The following is a 20,097-nucleotide window of genomic DNA, read 5'->3' as shown; positions in this document are numbered from 1 at the left end:
TGCTCCTAGGATGGTGGGTCCAGGTTCCAGAAACTCTGACAGTCTATAAAACTGATGTGCAGGTTATACTGTAAAGATTTACCATAAACTGCAGTTGCCAGGTGTTTTGGCTCTGAGCTGTTTGTTATAAGCAGGGCTATGAATTCTGTATTTCTGTGTTTGTGACCTTGAAGTATTCAGGCTCACGATAGGAGGAAGAGAGGGCTATGGGCTGTGAAGGGAGAGTGAGTAAGCTATGGGGGAAGCTGCAAAGAAAGTAGGGGTTGTGGACTATGTAGAGCTTTGGAGGGGGCCATCTAACAGCCCAAAATCTTGTAATTTTTTCTGAATACTTTAAACAATACTGTTTTTCTGTTATCTTTTCTAGCAAAAATATTACTTTTAAAAGAGGCTACGTGCTGAGTATAACTTGTTCTTTGTCTTGCTACTAATTTCTGATCATGCTAGGGGGGAAGGGGGGCTGTGAGACAAGTTTCACTGAGAACTTAAGCACAAAGCACATTACTGCATCCTAATAACTGTAACTCATTATAAACAAATAATAACTGTATTTTCTCTCTCAAAAGAAATAACTCTTTACATTCTCCTTTAAAATGGCTTCCGCAAAAACTATCTTACTGCCTGACACATCTTCATCCAGAAGATCCTACAGTTTCAAATGGAAGAAATTGTCAACTTGGTATAGGACTAGCCAGCTGGGTCCTTCTCCTATGGCCTGACGGACTTGCTTCAGTACTTGTTTTGCCTCTTCTCCTCAGGCCATGGCACCTCTTCAGTCATAGTTCATCTCAATGCCATTGTGGTGTATCATCAGCAAACAGAAGGGGCTCCAATCTGTCTCCATCCCTTGGTATTGTAAGCCCTGGGCAGGATGGATCCATCAGACTGCTACCTATATTCTTTCCAAGACCACTTATGCTGTTGATATTTCTGTTGTTATTTAGGAGAGTTGTGGGTGGATCCTTGGACCAGTGGCAGATGACCACACCCCTGGGGGGAAGATCCCGAGAGGGACCACCGGTCAGGCTCAGAGTATGGAGACAGACACACACTAATTCTTTTATTAGACAGTATACTGAACCACCAGAGATGGCAGTAGTGAGCTGGAATGCCCGGCTGGGCTGTAGTCCCTCAGATACTGGAACAGCGATCCCTGGAGGCTGAGCTGTAAAGAAACTGAAATATAGTGAGTAGGCAGGGTATGCAGAGTTCATGTACCGAACCTGATGGAAACACTCACAATTTCTCATAGAAGCCCTGGAGCTGGAATGTATAGGCCCTCGAGGAGCCGAGTACCTGGTTCCAGGGAAAGCTCTGAGAGAGCGATGGTACTCACTGATGTAGTTGGCAGTGATGACTTCCAGGCAGAAGAGAATACGGAGCAAGTCTGGGAATGAGGGCCCTCGAGGAGTGAGTACCGGGTCCAGACTGTCACCTGAAAAACAAAGGAGAGAGCGAGGCCCCCGAGGAGCGGGTACCCCTGGTAAGTTCAAGGAGGCAGAGTAGCTTAGGTAGAGTAACCCTTGCTAACTCAATCTGTTAGCAAATTCTAAGACCTTATATATCCGTCGCGGGTGACGTCATCTCAGGGGAACGCCCCTGAGGTTCGCGCCATCGTCGATACTTCAACCAATCTTCCTGCGGGCAAAGAGGGCGGAGAGAGGGTGTCGGGAACCGACGGACACAACACATGCACAAAGGATATAACATAAGAACATAAGATTTGCCATACTGGGTCAGACTAAAGCTCCATCGAGCCCAGTGTCATATTTCTAACAATGGCCAATGCAATTCACAAGTACCTGGCAGGATCCCAAAAGGTTAATATATGCCATACTGCTTATCCCAGTAGATTTCCTCAAGTCCACTTTAATAGGGGTTTATAGACTTTTCTTCCAGGAACTTGTCTAAACCTATTTTTTTTAACCTAGCTGCACTAACAGTTTTCACCACATCCTCCAGCAACGAATTCCAGAGTTTAATTATATGTTGAATAAAAATATAGGGGTCAATATTCAAAAGTTGTCCATTTATCTAAGTTAACTGAAATTATCCAGCTAATTTACGGGCCGATACAGTAAAGTCTGTGGGAGAGCGGGCGAATGCCCGCTCTCCCGGCGCGCGCACACCGGCCACTCGCCGGTGCGCGCGATTTAGTATTTAAATTAGGTTCAACGGTAGAGCCAGGTAAAAGGAGGCGCTAGGGACACTAGCGCGTCCCTAGCGCCTCCTTTTTGACAGGAGCGGCGGCTGTCAGCGGGTTTGACAGCCGACGCTCAATTTTGCCGGCATCGGTTCTCGAGCCCGCTGACAGCCACAGGATCAGTAACCGGACGCCGGCAAAATTGAGTGTCCGGTTTTTGGCCTGACAGCTGCAGGCCGAATTCGCATTTTTTTTTTTTTACTTTTTTTACTCTTCGGGACCTCCGACTTAATATCGCTATGATATTAAGTCGGAGGGTGCACAGAAAAGCAGTTTTTACTGCTTTTCTGTGCACTTTCCCAGTGCTGGAAGAAATTAGCGCCGACCTTTGGGTCGGCGCTAATTTCTGAAAGTAAAATGTACGGCTTGGCTGTACATTTTACTTTCTGTATCCCGCACGCATACCTAATAGGGCCATCAACGTGCATTTGCATGTTGAGGGCGCTATTAGGTGCCACGGGTTGAACGCGCGTTTTCCTCCTCTTACTGAATAAGGGGTAAGGGAAAACGTGTGTCTAATAGCAGGCTAACAGTGCGCTCCGTCAGAGCGCACTGTACTGTATCGGCCTGTTAGATGGGATATTCAGAAGCACAGCTATGCTGCTGAATATCCCCAGACAAATCAGTACTTAGACAGATAAGCAAATCTAACTTAGGTGGATAAGTTATCCATCTAAGGCTGAAAATTGCTACTTAGTTGGATAACTTATCTGGCTAAGTAGCACCACCCCAATTTGCCCATTGGCTTCCCACAAATTGACCGGCTAAAAGATAGCTGGATAAGTCACTATCTAGCAGCTGATAAATATAATTGGATATTTTGCAGCCACTAGATAGCTAGATAAGTCCTACTTATCCGGCTATCTGCTGGCTGAATATCAGGGCCATATTTTATCCTATTTGTCTTAAATGTATCACCTAGTAACTTCATTGAATGTCCCCTAATCTTCATACTTTTTGAAAGAGTAAACATCCAATTTGCACTTACCCGTTCCACTCCACTCACTATTTTATGGACCTCTATCACATCTCCCCTCAGCCATCTCATCTCCAAACTGAAGAGCCCTAATTTCTATAGCCTTTCCTCAGGGGAATCATTCCATTCCGTTTTATCATTTTAAACACCCTTCTCTGTAACTTTTCTAATTCTGCTATGTCTTTTTTGAGTTGCAGTGACCAGAACTACAAGGTGTTGTTGCATCATGGAGCTATACAGAGACATTATGATATTCTGTTGTTGGGGTTTTTTTTTTTGTAAATTATGATTTTATTGCTTACACATGAAACAATATACAATAAAGCAATATACTTTTATTTTTATTTATTTGTTTTATAGACCATCAATCTGGAACAATCTCGACGGTGTACACTCTTATATATAGTAAACACTGTTTAAGAACACAATAAAACTCAATAATACTATAAAAGTGTAAAAATAATACAATAAAAGCATAAAAAGCAAAATTATAATACTATAAAAGCATAAAATAGTGTATGACCAACATAATACAAAACAATCAAAATAACAAAATAAAGCAAGATGTTACAGCTTTAAAACAATAAGAAATAACCAGTAAAAGGATTGCACAGACAAATTGAATTGTTTACCCAGCTTCCAAATCATATGCATTTCTGAATAAAAGCGTTTTTTATTGTTTTTTAAAGATATTTAAATCTTTATGCAGTCTAAGTTCCTCAGGTAGTGAGTTCCACAATTTTGGCCCTGCTACCGAGATGGCTCGCTCTCTCACTTCTGCTAGATGTACAGTTTTAATTGATGGTACAGATAATAAACATTTATTTGAAGAACGAAGGTTTCTTTTTGGGGTATGCAGGTGTAGTAACGTGTTCAACCATTCAGTTTGTTTATTATTTATAGATTTAAATAAGATACATAACTATTTATACTCAATTCTTTGCTGGATTGGTAACCAATGTAGTTTGATAAAGGTTGGGGTGATATGATCAAATTTCTTTCACCCAACATAAAACCCTAGCAGCTGCATTTTGGAGCAATTGTAATGGTCTAAATTAAAACCCAGGAGTTCCTAAAAATAATGCAGTACAATAGTCAAGTGTTGAAAAAAGCAAAGATTGTAAAACCTTTCTAAAATCATTAAACTCTAACAGAGGTTTGAGCCGCTTTAAAATTTGCAACTTAAAAACACCTTCTCTAGTTTTTTTCTTTGTCAGCCTTCAATTTAAAATCAGAGTCAATTAAAAAACCAAGATCCCTTACTTGGCTTGAGGATTCAATCTGCATAAAATTGGTATTAAAATGGAAGGTTTTATTAAAAATGGATTTTCTACTTAACAATATTAGTTCTGTTTTTTGGTTGTTTAAGATTAATTTCATATGTAGTAGGAGTTGCCTGATGGAATTTAAGTATAATTCAAGTTCCTTTAAAGTATCCTCTAGGGTTGTTTTTATAGGAATTAAAAATTGCACATCGTCTGCGTAGATGTAATAAATAATCCCTAGGCCTGACAATAATTTACAGAGTGGTAAAAGATAAATGTTAAAAAGGGTAGCCGATAATGCAGACCCTTGAGGAACACCGGATTTGATAAAAAAAAATTTTGAAAAAAAATGTTGTAATTGAACTGGGTAAGATCTTTCAGATAAAAATGATTTAAACAATTCATATACACTTCCATTTATACTAATTTCTTCCAGTCTGTGAAGTAAAATTTGAAAATCGACTGTATCAAAGGCAGCTTCTGGTCTAAAAGCACGAGACTAAATGAATCACGATTATCCAAACCTCGCAGAACTGTATCAGACAATGCTAAAAGAAAGGATTCTGTGCTAAAATACTTTCTAAAACCAAATTGTGTTGGATATAACATTATGGGGCAGATTTTCTCGGGTTATGCGTGTAGCCTTTGAAAATCTGCCCCTGCGCGTGCCGAGCCTATTTTGCATAGGCTCAGCGGCGTGCACAAGCCCCGGGTCGCGCATATGTTCCGGGGCTTCAAAAAAGGGGCAGGGCCGTTGCCGTTGCCGTGGGTGGGCACTGGCCCGGGGGTGTTCCGTGGCGAGACCGAGGCCTCCGGAACAGCCGCCATGCCTGGGGATGGCGCGCCAGCAGCTGGCCGGTGTGCACAAGTTACGCCTGCCCAGAGGCAGGCGTAACTTCAACGTTAATGGTGCGGGGGGGGGGGGGGGGTTTAGATAGGGCTAGGGGGCAAGTTAGATAGGGGAAGGTGGGGGGGGGGGGCGGAAGGAAAGTTTGGAGCGGCCTCGGAAGGAATGGAGGAAGCCTGCGTGGCTCAGCGCACACAAATTGCACAATTGTGCACCCCCTTGCACGCGCCGACCCTGGAGTTTATAACATGCGCGCGCATGTTATAAAATCGGGTGTAGATTTGTTCGCACCGGGTTGCACGAACAAATCTACGCCCGTGCACAGGTTTGAAAATCTGCCCCTATATTTTTCTAGATGCTCCATTAATTGTTTTTGAACAACTTTTTCAAGTATTTTAGTTAAAAAAGGGAGGTTGTAAATAGGTCTGAGATTATTAAAATCTGAGGAATCTGTGCTATTCTGCTTTAAAATTGGTTTAATAATTGCACATTTTACAGGTGCCGGCACCACTCCTTTGTTTAAAGAAAGGTTTACTATTTTTGTCAGTACTGGTGCTATGACATCTTCACAAAGTTTAAAATATTTCAAGGAGATTGGATCCCAGGGATGATTTGCAGGTTTTAACTTTTTAATGATTGCAGCAATTTCAATTGTGCTTGCAGTTTCAAAGGAGCACCAGGATCTCTCTTCATCAATCGGGAGAGTAATTTTTTGAGTTTGATTATTTAAAAACGAGGAAACTAAGTTAACTATTTTATCTTTAAAGAATTTTGCCAAATCATCACATTTAGCTTGAGAGGTTGCAGAGTTTAATCTTGTATTATTTGCAAGAGGAGTGATTAGGCTTTGAACAATGGCAAAAAGAGCTTGGGGGTTATACTTAATATCATGAGGTCTTTTTGCCCGATCAATTTCCACTCTATATTTAGTTAACAAAATTCTATAGGATTTAAGTGAATCATTATTTTGGTGTTTTCTCCAATATCTCTCTTTCTTCCTAAGATTTGTTTTTTAGTTCAGAATATTCTGGAGTGTACCAAGGTTTAGAATGTTTCTTGTCTGAGTTTGTTGTAGTTGCCATAGGACTTATTTTATCAGCTAAAGAATGTGCAACGTTACCTCAAGTGGACACAGTGCTTTCAGCGTTTTCAAAAGAGAGATTTTCTATTTCTGATGGTAGTAAGTCGATCATATCTTCCAAACTATAAAGGCCTTACGGTAAGAAAAGGATGTATTAGACATGGGTGGGGTAATTGCGGAAGATTCAAAAGTCAGTCTGTGGTCGGACCACGGTACTGAATTACTTTTAATATCTATAATTTTTTTTTTTACTAATTTCTCATTAATGAAGATCAAATCTATGGTGTGTCCCGCTTTATGAGTAGGTCCTTTAACTATTTGAGTCCAGCCCATTGTGGCTAGGGCGTCAAGAAATGATTCCCAGTATACATCAAGTGGAAGAACAACTACATGGATGTTAAAATCTCCTAGAATTATAGCCGGTGTGTCAGGGTTTACATTATTCATGATAAATTCGATTAGAGGAGAACATTTATGTTTCAATAGCCCTGGAGGACAGTATATAAAGCAAACCTGCAGTTTCTTCGATTTAAATAAAGAAATTTCGAAGGGAGAAACTATACTAATTGGAACATGAGTTAATCCAAGTTTCTTTTTAGTAATGAGCAATATGCCACCACCATTACGATTTAATCTAGGAATAAAGAAAACATTGTATTTGCTGGCTTCAGTACTATTCAATAATACCGTATCACTCTTTTTTAACCATGATTCAGTGATTGCAAAAAAGGCAGGAGAAAACTCTCCAAGTAAATCATTCGCTATTGGAATTTTTTTGGTAATAGACTGTGCATTGGCTGGCAGTATAAATAAGGTTAAACAAGTAGTTGATAAATTAAGAGGATGTAAAGGAATGTTACGCAAACAGGGATTAGGCGAATGTTTAACAATACTAGAAGGTTTAACCTTTCTCTCAGCTCGATGTTTAAATTTTATGCACTTATTGTGTTTTGTATATTTACCCTGGTACATGATGATAGGAATAATAAACATATCCATTTTCAATTAAAACTACTTACTATTTTGATGAAGAGAAAAATAATATAAAACCCAAAGAAAGCAGATGTTTATGGAAAAAATTCTATAATACTGATAAGGTCGACACTAAGGGGCGCACAAAGGGGGATGCCCCTTTTGCGCACCCCTTCGGCGCACACTCACCGGCGTCAATCCCGGGCTCTTCCTCCTGCGCCCCCCTGATGACATCACAGCGGGGGAGGAGTGAGTCTTGGCAGGAGGAAGGCAGAGCCGGTACCGGGTCCCAGCGTTCTGGCAGGTAGATTGTGGAAGCTGTGCAGACTAAAAGCCTTCTGGCTGTTTCAAATGTAGCATTCATTGTATTATAGTAACAGTACTGAAAATATATCCTCTGCCTTTCCCTCCTCCCCCCCCTCCCCCAACATCAGAAAATGACTGAACCGGTGGAGCAAATCAATACCTCTCATATATAAGACATTTGAGTCTCTTACAAACACATAAAGAAAAGCTAACAAGGTCACACGGGAAGTTAAGATCTCATAGATAGCCATGAAATGAACGAGTCCCAAACCCTATGAAACCTAGAAAGCATGTGATTTTTAACCACAGATAATTCATATAAGAAGCAACTCTGCTCATGTCTACTAGTAACAGTAGCAATGGAATGAATGATATCCAGTTTCCAACAAAAGGCTATCTCACACCGAGCTCAGTTCACGATCTGATGTACCAAGAGCCACTTATCTAAAGGTAAGTTCAATAACATATGTTCAGGTGAGAAGGACAAAGGTAGCCCAATAATCCCCTGAGCCAGAGAGAAGACTGCTTCCCAAAACTAAACAACTCTGGGACAACCCCACCACATATAAAACAAGTGCCCTTTCCCCACTTCCCTTCCAGCATAATTCAGTCTTGTCAGGGTAAGCTTTACCGATGCGTACTAGCTTAAGATACCTCCGCATATAACACTTCATAACTGTTTTCAGACATAAGGGTGGAAACTGAACTGTGTTTCGTATTGAGAAATATGAGATCCCAATCCTCAGCCGTCAAATTCTGCTCCAGGTTCTTTTCCCAAGTTATAACATAAGTAGCCTGTGTATGATGCAAATCTCTATTAAGAAACCTATAGATATTAGAAATCATTCCTTTTATAGATCAGCTATGATATTCCGTTTTATTATCCTTTCCTAATAATTCCTAGTATTCTAGTTGCTTTCTTGGCAGCCACCGCACACAGCAAAGGATGAGCTCTTCACTCCTTGGACTGTAAGAGAGCTTTGTCCTATTACTTAAAGCGGACTCAGCCTCACCATCAAACTTCTCACCTGTTCATATCCTTTGGTCCCAATAGATTAGAAAGGGCAGTGACCAAACAAACTCTAATTGGCTAGTGGACTGTACAACATACTGTTACGTGCTGGATGGTTTACAGATTACAGACTATGTCAAGACTCATCAAGAGAGAGCCATAGCAACTTTAGTGGCTCCTCTCAGGACCACTTCTGTTTAAGGCATTTGCAAAGCTGCTACTTGATCATCTTTTGACACCTTCACACCCCACTATTGTCTGGATAGCATAGTCCCGAGGAGACAGTAACTTTGGACAAACAATTCTGTGCAGCTTGTTCACCGAGTAGTCTAATCTCCACCTGATGGGGTCAGGTTGACTTAAATGATTGCTCTACAATATGACCCTCAGCCTGGGTCTCCCCACGTGTGATGGCTAATTCATATCTGACTGTCAACAGAGAAATCAGGTTTGCTTACCTGTAAACAGAGTTCTCCAATGACAGCAGGATGAATTAGTCAAACTTAATACTAGCCCGCCTCCTTGGAGAGTCGACTACTTTGTTAAAGCTTGAGCTCTGGAAAAGACTGAGGGGCTCATGAGGCAGTATGCACACCCGGAAACTCCTGCGTAAGAAGTCTTTACTGAGCTCTGAGAACTGGGTCTGTGTCACCACCATCAAGTGACGTCATCCCATGCGCTATGGTTAATTTATCTTGCTATCTACGGAGAACCCTGTTTACAGATAAGTGAACTTGCTATTGGCATTTTATGACTACTATGTAAATCGACACATGACATTAATCGCTATTGTTATATTTCTATTTATCAATAAAGTTTTTATTTTGATTGAAAAAATATGTAGTGTTCTTTTTTTATTTTTTTAAATGCTGGTTGAAGAGAATTTCGGGCATGTTTGTTGATGGTAACCGCACTGCTCTGGGTCTCCTGCTGTCAGATGTGTCAGATCTGGCGATCTACTGTGGCATTTGAAGGATTGTATTACTGCTCTGTCTAATCTTTGCTTATGGTGGTTTCTTAATACCCATTTGCTTTTTATTGTAATCCTTTTCTTCTTACTCATTGGATTACCATCAGATTTAGACTCTCACCACTCAGTCCAATAACCTACAATTTCTTTTGTGCCTGAGAGCCTTGCCCTGTGAAGCTGGACTCTCCTGGTGCACATATTTATTTATTTATTTATTTAACAATTTTTATATACCGGCATTCGTAGGACACATCATGTCGGTTCACAATTAACTGCTTGTAGGTAGTAGGAACTAGCCACAAAACCTGCTTTTCTCCCCTCTATCCCCAATAAAACAGGTTTATCCTTAACACACTGCAGCTCTAGATAAGAGACCGGGAGGGCAGGAATGGAGTTACTCTCTCTCTCATCATATCCTTGTCATTTCAATGACAGGGAGTGCAGCAAAATTTCGATTCAGAGGAATCTGCCAGGAGAGTTGAAAATGGGCTATTTAACATGCATCACTGATGCTTCCACTTCTAGCTATTTGCTGTTCTTGATTGACTACTGTTGGCTGAACTGATAACATATTGCCCATCGTTTTTTCCCCTTCTCTGTAGAGGTCAAGAGAAGCTTTCGATCTTAACACATCCAATTTGATACCTGCCCTAAGTGCCATAAAGAGGCGGTTCTCGGGGACACCACAGCTCCCACCCCTGACACATCGACAGGCAACTACGAGTGAAGCCAGCAGAGTGCCAGAGTCCGAGCAAGGGTCCAGAGTTGTCTTCACTATTGAAGAAAGTGGCCCAAGTTTGTCTGATGAGTCTGATTCGGACTACTTAAGGTAAGATAATTTGTCTTGTCACATAATAATTGGGAGTTTTATTGGTTTTCCTTCTGGGAGCACATGTGGTTCTATGTGCAAACTGATTGTTTCTGTTGTATATTGTCTTAAAGAACCTTCCTCATTTCAACTTGTTCTAGCTAGATGTTCTGGAAGCCTTGTGGTAGGATGAATCTTGTTGATAATTATCTTAGAACAGCAGTGGAATACTTTTGAGTTTTGAAGTTATGAAGTGTCAGATATCTAGCTTGATTAAGTATCAACATCAGTGGGACTTTATCTCCATTGAGCTGTCTCTCTCGAATGCCAATAGAGCTGCCTGTGAGTGCCAGTTTGAATGCTTGTACTACAAGTTTATCATCAATGGGCATCTACTCTTAAATGGCTGATGCGGCCGAGACACCATCTTGCCATGTTCCCGGGCCTTCTAAGCACGCAAGTGCACAGCACAGTGCCTCTTAAAGGCCTTGCAGCGGGAAACCTGCCTGCCGGCGCTCTCTGATGACATCATCAGCCCAGCTATTTAAACCATAGCCACGCTCCACAACTTTGCCTCAGCATCAGGCCCTCTTGCAGCCTTGCAGTGCCTGTTGCTTTCTTTGTGACTTGTTTCCTTGTTGCCTGCCTGATTGTTACCTTGCCTTGCCTTGTATCTCTGTTACCTTGGCTTGTCTTGTCTTGCTTGTGTCTTGGTCACCAGTGTCTTGTCTTTGTCTTGTCTGTCTGTCTCTGCCTGACCCTTAGTTTTGATTCTTGCTATGGACACTGACTATTCTTCTTGACTTGCTGCCTGCCCTGACCCTAACTTGAACCTCAACCTGCCTGCTTGCTGCCTGCCCCAAACTTGGCCTGGATCCAAATACTGTCTACTCACTGCCTGCCCTGATCTCAGCTTGGACCTCAACCTCCCTATCTGCCATGACCTTGGCCTGCATCCGGATACCGTTTGCTTGCTGCCTGCCCTGACTGCTGCTCAAGACTTGACTACTTCTGACTGCTCCTTACAGGACTCTTGCCTGCTGGCCTCTGGAATTCAAGGGCTCAACCTGTGGGGAACAGGGCTGTTATAGGTGAAACCCCTGATCCAGTCCTAGTAAGAGTGAATCCACCTGCTGTTGGCATGGGCCTAGTAGGTTTGCCTTCTAGACTGCATCAACCACACCACAAGGGCTCACATCCATGACAATTTCTAATTAAGGTCTATGTAACAGCTGGAATAGTTCAAATTAGTACAGAATGAAACTGAAAATGTTTACTGGATTTTATATAAGATTCTTCAGTATATATATGTTGACAAGAGGAAAAAGTGGTTCTGGGTATCACAACTTTAGCTGTGATAATTAATATATAAATCAGGTCTCCCACATCAGGAGTCCATCTTCCTCAGGCAATATAAAACTCCAGCATGTTGGAGAAACCCAATACTTTTCAGTGATAGGAGAGAAGAAAGAGGGCATACAAAGAACAAATCATGTTTCAGCCCAGTCCTGAAATTGAAGAAGAGTCTTGTATACAAGTATGTCCTGGGCAGGACATGGATAGAATAAGGAGCATGAGCATCCCATGCCTATGGAAGGGCAGTGCCCCTTATGTGTGTTTGGTGATATCCAACCACCTTGGGACTGGAATGAGAAAGGTAGGCACTGAAATGGAAGGGGAACAAGAGAAGAAAATGAAGCTGGGGAAGAAGGGAGAGAAATGTAAGGAGAAAGCATGAAACTGTTCTGCCCCTCTGTTACGGGTTCAGACCGTGCAAACTGATATCCTGCCCAGGGGCTCTGACTTGGGGGACTAATCTCATATAAACACACAATTACTGGGATTATACCTGGGGGTTTGAACCCAGGGGCTTATCCTTTACACAAATGGCCACACACAATTACTGGGATTATACCTGGGAGCTTGAACCCAGGAGCTTATCCCATACACAAATGGCCACACACAATTACTGGGATTATAGCTGGGGGCTTGAACCCAGGAGCTTAATCCCTATACAGAGAGCCACACACAAACTTGGATTCAGTAAATCATGGTTCCAGGTAAGAAAGTAAGTTTATTTGAGCAATAGGAGGATAGAACAAATAAAATCAGATCATATAGAAGAAGTAATGGTAGATAATAATTGCTACATAGATATAAAAAGTTTACATTTCCAAAGGATCAGCCATACCATCAAATCCAGGGCTCTCTCTCCCCTCTCGTTCTCGCTGTCTCCCCTTATATACTACAAACGCTTGTGAAAGCAACAGCGTTCCCTCCCTCTCAGTTCTTATCAGTTTTCAGAAACAGCTGTGCGGCCTTCATTCTCTCTCTCAGGCTTTAGTATAAGTTAATTGCTAGTTTTCTCATCATAGGCTTTGTGGAATAACTAAATAAACATTCTTGCCTGTTCATAAACAAGACAGTAAACAAAAGTTCACTCAGAGGTTGGCCTGTGTCCTTCAAACTAGCCTGTGTCTGGGTGAAAACTCTGAATCCACACAGCCTATCCTCTATATACATCCTCAGCAAAAGTAACAAAAAACAACTCTAACACCCTCTTTCCCTCAAAGGTATAGAAACAAACTTAGAATATATCAGCTGAAAAGGACTGTGTAGTCCACCCAATCTTCCATTATGCTGCCGCACACCCTAATCAAACTCTGATCTCCTCCCACTAAAGTCTATTTGTGCCTATTCCAAACTTTGCCATAGATCAGGAAGCTTAACCATCAATATATTGCTGGAGATTTTCCTTTGGGCCTAATGGAGTTCATGGTTGCAAATGTGTAGACCTTTGTATGCTGTTCCCCTAGGAATGTGTGGCAACAAAGGGCAATAAATAGTTGGTACAGTTTTTAATAGGATCAGTTCCTAATTCTGTAACCTCAATGACTGACCAATGGAATCAGAATTTATTATAATCTTATAACTTGATTGCCCAAGAAAGGGTAGTGCTTTTACAACAAGTACTGAGTTCCCTGATTCTCAGAGGACCTTATCTTGAAAGAGCAGAATGCCAATAGCTCCATCAACTTTGTGATAAAACAAATATATAATAGTCTTGCAGAAATGTAGAGCACTTTTAGAGAAAGCAAAGAGATTATTACATGAGAATTCAAAATTCATTTAATTGGCCCCCTGGAACTTTTTCAAGTTACCAAGACATTGTTGTAGACACTACTTCCATCTCAAGGTGCTGATCTTGTTGATTATGAAGTTCTTGCTGACTTTTGCTCCTGTTTGTCCCAATTCTAGTTCATTTATATTAGCAGATGTCCCTAAATTGGCATCCCATCTAAAATCTACTACTTGTTCATTAGACTCATGCCCATTCTGGGTAGTTCACTATTTAAGCACTGTTTAAGGCTATATCATTTGAACTCTTAGTAGGCATAATCAGTGCCTCTTTTCCTGAAAGAGTATTACCTTAGCAACAGAATTAACAGTTGTAGCCCAGGGAAGTAGTGATATGGCTGAATTGTGCTTCCTGGAAGACATGGGATTAACCTACACAGAGCAGCAGTTGCAACCCTAAAGAGGACACAGTGGGATTGGGAGTGGATTCCATGTGGGAATTTGATCTACTTTGGGAAGATGCTCTTAACATCATTGCTAGGCATATTAGATGGGCCTTTTTTTTATCTTTAGCTGGCGTCATTTACCTGAAACATTGAAATGAGCTATAATACATCCTTTATTAAAATGTTCAGCTGTCTGTTCATTAGAATTGTCAAATGATCAACCAATTTCAAATCTTCCTTCACTGTGTTAGAGTACTTTGAAAACATTTTTTCCTATAAAGTTGTTACTGCACTGTGAATTTACACTGATTAGACTTGTAAAATTATTGAAGGTTGCTGACATGACAAAATATGCTCAATTGCTAAAATGTAGGTCAAAGGTCAAAAAGTATGTTGGGCTTAGTCTTAAGTTTATTCCTATCTTCTGGGCTCAATTTAAAAGAAATCACATGACTTTCAAGAATCTCAGCTTATTTACCATTCCATTAAGAGGATGTGGTATTAATGGCACACAATTAGGAAAATGTAATGAAAACAAACTAGCTCATTGGCATGTAAATTGGATTTAACCTATTTGAATACACAATTTAACCTATTTAAATAATGCTCTCCAAGAGTGCTTCTGATTTGCCTTGTTGGTAATTTTGCATTCTCCTGGAATATTGCAATATTTTATCTAAAATAAAAGATCTTTGGTTAAACCAAACAACTGTGCAAACTAATTGAGAAATGGGTTGTGTATCAACTTGAGGACTTCTTGGAAGAACATAATTTACTGGATCCTTTCCAGTGTGATTACTAAAGAGGTCATGATACAGAAACCTTTTTTGTTTCCTTACTTGACTCTCTTCAGTGGCAGTTGGATAGGGGTTATATTATGTTTTTCGTCTTCCTAGATATATCTGCTGCATTTGATATGGCTGAGCATCTTTGCTTGACTGGTCTTGGAAATTCTGCAATTATCTGGTTTATATCTCTTCTTACCAGCAGGCTGAAGCAAGTAAGAACTGGAGATAGATGTTCTGCCTGAAAGGTGTTAAAATCAAGGGTACCATAGGGCTCTTCATTTTTGACTATCTTATTAAACATTTACTTGCAGCTGCTTGGCAAGTTTCTCTCGTTACTTGGTGTATATTAAAAGATCTATGCAATGATGCCCCAGTTTTTTGTGCCAAGTGACTCAAATGAAGTTCTTCTTTTGCCCTTGCTTACTCAGTGCATGGAGACCATGAGCTCTTGGATGTTCTACAGCAAGTTAATGCTAAATCTCCAGAAATTTGTTAACAGTAACTTGTAAGGGCTGAAATATCAATCCCTGGTGTTATGAACTATTGATTATTGCAACGCTGTGTATTTGGATCTTCCTAAATCTTTGTTGAAAGTGTTGCAGCGTGTGCAAAATGTAGCACCTTGGCTTATTAGCAGTGTAAGGTTTTGTGATAGGATTGTTCCCCATCTGAAAGATCTTCGTTGACTACTTGTCTTCCAGCAGATTCAGTTACAAGTTCTTGTATTAATCCATGGAGGCATTTATGGTGAAGATACTATTTAGGCTACAGGAGATTCAGAACAGGGCTTTATCATTTGTAGGACATGTTCTGTGGGGTTCCCTTTCAGACGATCTCTGTGAGGAGGTTAACTGGCATTAATCTGCCTTTCTTGCAAACTCAAAGCTGTTTACAATTCCGATAAATTATCACAAAATAAAAACCTAAGCAACAATACAACATAAATAACAGCACATAAACATTTTTCCCAACCCCTTAGCCCAGAAGTTGTTTTATTTTTTATATTATCTTTTAAAAATTATTCCCTAAGGGAATTTAAGTTTCAACATGTGTTGAAATAACTATATTTTAATTTGTCTGTTGCTGTTTATGTGATGTTGATTAAGTTTAAGTACATGTTATTTTGTGAGCTGCTAAGGACAATTTTTGGATATGCGAAATATACGTTTTTCAAACAAATTAAATAAAAATATAAAGTGATAGCTTGTTATTGGACTGACAATACATTTCTTGACTATTTTTCGGGAGCTAACACTCTTTCGCAGATCAAAAGAGAGTGAGAACAGAAGGCATTAATCCCTCTCTTCTGGCTCTGATCTCATCTCAACAAACATCCAACAGCTGTAGTGTTCTGTCTTTTTGTTGTCTAACCTTATTGTATTGATGATTGCTTTCAAAAGCCATTAATACAATGTTGGTATCACTGAAGGTTACAGGTGTGGCATATGGCTGGCATTTTTAGGTAGCTGCTAGCCATTTCACTGGATGCAATTAAAATCCTTCTGTGAATTTCACATCAATACATAGAAACATGATGGCAGAAAAAGACTATATGGCCCATCCAGTCTGCCCTCTGTCCAATTAATTTAGCATTATAATTCTCATCATTTTCTTACAGATTCCCTGTATTTATCCCATGCCTTCTTGAATTCAGACAATGTTCTTGTCTTCACCACCTCCACTGAGAGGCTGTTCCATACATCCACTGCCCTCTCTGTAAAGAAATATTTCCTATACCTTTTCAACCTCATTGAATGACCCCTCATTGTAGAGCCTCCTTTCCATTCAAAAAGGCTCACCTCCTGTGCATAGAAACCATTGAGATATTTGAATGTCTTTATCATATTTCCCTATTTCACCTTTCCTTTAGGGTATCCATGTTTAGATCTTTAAATCTATCCCCATATGCTTAGAGTGAAGACCACTGCCCATTTTAGTAGCTACCCTGTGGATCGATTCCATCCTGTTTATATCCTTTGAAGGTGCGGTCTCCAGAATTGTACTCGGTATTCCAAGTGAGGTCTCACCAGGGACTTATACAGGGATAAATCACCTCACCTTTTTCTGCTGACCATTCCTCTCCCAATGCAGCTAAGCATCTTTCTGGCGTTTACTGTCGCTTTATTCACTTGTTTGGCCACCTTAAGATCATCAGATATAATTATCCCCAGATCCCACTTCTTCCTTTGTGCTTAGAAGAATTTCAACTCCAATACAATACCTTTCCCTTGGGTTTTTGCATCTAAATTCATTACTGTGCATTCTTTTAGTATTAAATCTTAGCTGTCAGACCTTAGACCATTCCTCAAGCTTCACTAGATCCCTCCTCATATTTTCTATACATTCCTGGCTGTCCACCCTGTTACAGATTTTGGTATTGTCAGCAAAAAGACAAACCTTTCCTGATAAACCCTCCATTATTTTGCTCACAAAAATGTTGAAAAGAACCAGTCCAAGGTCCAATTCCTGAGACACACTTCTAGTAACACTCCCCTCTTCAGAGAAAACTCCATTTACCACTACCCTTTTTCACCTTCCATTCAGCCAGTTTCTAACCCAGTCAGTCATTCATCTTTTTGCAAATACTCCTCACTATTTCTTCACTGAGAGGGTGGTGGATGCCTGGAATGCCCTTCTGGAGGAAGTGGTGAAGACTAAAACTGTGAAAGATTTCAAAGGGGCAAGGGATAAACACTGTGGATCACTAAAGGCTAGAGGATGGGAATAAATAAAAAAGCTAAACCGGCACGGAGCGGCAGTTACTACCCTTAAGAGAAGCATAGGGGTAACCTGCACGGAGCGGCAGTTACTACCTTGGGAAGCTTGCTGGGAAGACTAGATGGACCATTTTGGTCTTTTTCTGCTGTCATTACTATGTTACTTCTGATTTCCATGTCTTTTTCCATTGCTTGTCCCAGACTTCACACTGTCCGTCTTGTAGCACCATGTGCCTGCAATGTCCTTCCTTAGTTGGTGCAATTACTTCTTCTCTGGCTGTATTCATCCCACCTTAAAACCTACCTGTTGAGATTTCTTTTAATGCCTTATGGTTCATGTTTTCAGGAAATATTTCTTCACGGAGAGGGTGGTGGATGCCTGGAATATTCTTCAAGAGGAGGTGGTGAAGCCAAAAATGGTGAAGGATTTCAAAGGGGCATGGGGTAAACACTGTGGATCCCTAAAGGCTAGATGATGGAAATGAGCAAAAGAGTGCATGGGGGTAACTTGCTGGTGTGGCGGTTACTACCCTTAACCAATAAGCCTTCATACTGTTATTGCAACTCCATTATTACTCTCTGCTTTAACGGCATGGGGAAAAGTAAAAAAGGGGAATTAGTTTCAGACAGCAACCAACAAAGACACTGAATTTTACAGTCTGGGAAGACGAGCTTGGAGATGATGCAACTCCAACATTGCTCTCTGCTTCAATGGCAAGAGGTAATGGGGAATTGGACTCAGACAGCAACCAACAAGGGCTCTGATTTTGACGGTCTGGGAACTAAGTATGGGGGTGACCTGTATGGCACAACAGATGCTACCACGAGCTTGCTGGGCAGACTGGATGGACCATTTGGTCCTTTTCTACTGTCATTTTTATATATATGTATATGTTATGATAATATTTCTGCTTTTCATTTGGTGTGTCTGGCTTGTTGTGGTTTTCAGTTCAGTTTTCGCACATTTCTATTTATATTTAGTGGTGTCTAGAACCAGAAGTTCCCAGGTGGTGGATATTTTTATCCTTATTGGTTATTTAATGTGTCTCCTGTTTTGAAATTTATTTATATTTATTTATTTATTTAAATGCTTTTAAAATATACCGACATTCATAGGACATATCATGCCGGTTCACAATCAACATTGTAAAGGAGGAAGAGGAAATTACAAATAACAGGGAGGGGGGAGGTGGAGCAGTGAAGGAAAAAGGAGAGGATGGGGGTCAGGTGACAGTAAGCGCAGAAGTTGCGGGAAGGAGAAAGGTAGTGAAGTGCTAGGGGAGAGAGAAATTGATAGGAACTGTGTTAAAAAAACTGAGAATAAAAAATTTACAAATTTACAAAATCAGCAATTCCCTAGGATGCATCAACGGATTAGAAGGGGTAAGGGAATTGGAAGTGGCAGTGGAGGGGTTTAGGTCTGATTGGAGTCAGGGTATGCTTGTAAGAAAAGCCAGGTTTTGATGCCTTTTTTGAAGTTGGGTAAGGAAGGTTCAAGGCGGAGATACGTGGGAAGAGAATTCCAGAGGGAGGGGCCGGCTATGGTAAAGGCTCTCTCTCTGGTAGTTGAGTGGTGTGCTATTTTGAGGGGTGGGATGTGTAAAGTGCCCGCCGTGGAGGCTCTGGATGGACGATTGGATGTACGGAAACGTGGTGTTTCCTTGAGCCATTCATGGTCATTTTTGTGAAGCATGTTATGGAGTATTGTAAGGGTTTTGTATTTTATACGGAAAGGGATGGGGAGCCAATGCAGTTCTTTTAAAATGGGTGTGATGTGTTCTCTCTTACGAGTGTCTGTGATGATTCGTGCCATGGAGTTCTGCAAGATTTGTAGTGGTTTAATTGTGGTGTAGGGTAGGCCTAGGAGAAGTGAATTGCAGTAGTCTAATTTTGATAGGATTGTGGACTGCAATACAAGGCGAAAGTCTTGAAGGTGGAGGAGGGGTTTGAGCTTTTTGAGGATGTGGAGTTTATAGAAGCCGGTTTTTAGAAGGGATTTGATGTGTGGATGAAAATTAAGGTGTTTGTCTAATACAACACCTAGGTCTCTTACAGATGGCAGGATGGGGAGGGTTGTGGGGGTAGTTTTAGTAGAGGCCTGTGAGGTAACCTCGAGTTTGTTGGAAATGAGGATGATTTCAGTTTTTGCTGTGTTAAGAGCGAGTTGGAGGCTGTCTAAGAGAGAGTTAATGGAGGCAAGACAGGATTCCCAGAAGTTTAGAGTTTCTTGTAGGGTTTTTTGCATGGGGATGAGGATCTGTACATCATCCGCATACATGAAGAAATTGAGACCGAGGTTAGAAAGTAGATAGCAGAGGGGAAGAAGATATATGTTAAAGAGGGTGGAGGATAAGGAGGATCCTTGGGGGACACCCTGGAGGAGGGGTATGCGTGGGGACTCAGAGTTGTCAATGTTGACCAGGTATTCTCTATGGGTGAGATATGAGGTAAAACCATGATAGTACAGTGCCAGAGATGCCGATTTCTGATAGCCGGGATAGGAGTATTTGGTGGTTGACAGTGTCGAAAGCAGCAGAGATATCTAGTATAGCGAGTAAGAATGAGGTTCCTTGGTCCATGCCTATATGTATGGTGTTGGTGACTGCCAGAAGGAGGTTTTTCCGTATT

The 20,097-nt window shown here is 40.9% G+C and overlaps 1 protein-coding gene across 1 annotated transcript in view; it reads left to right on the top strand.

Moving 5' to 3' along the window:
- Nucleotides 1–20,097, top strand: part of PDE4C (phosphodiesterase 4C) — a 969,601-nt gene that overhangs the window by 244,324 nt on the left and 705,180 nt on the right. The window contains exon 2 of the mRNA XM_029614335.1: nucleotides 10,235–10,461. Within this exon, the coding sequence (XP_029470195.1) occupies nucleotides 10,235–10,461 (227 nt within the window). The remainder of the gene's footprint in view (nucleotides 1–10,234; nucleotides 10,462–20,097) is intronic.

Source organism: Rhinatrema bivittatum, chromosome 8 (genome assembly GCF_901001135.1).
Source record: "Rhinatrema bivittatum chromosome 8, aRhiBiv1.1, whole genome shotgun sequence".
NCBI classification, from domain to species: domain Eukaryota; kingdom Metazoa; phylum Chordata; class Amphibia; order Gymnophiona; family Rhinatrematidae; genus Rhinatrema; species Rhinatrema bivittatum.
The sequence above is the reverse complement of the archived record's forward strand: the minus strand, read 5'-3'. Positions and strand labels throughout refer to the sequence as shown.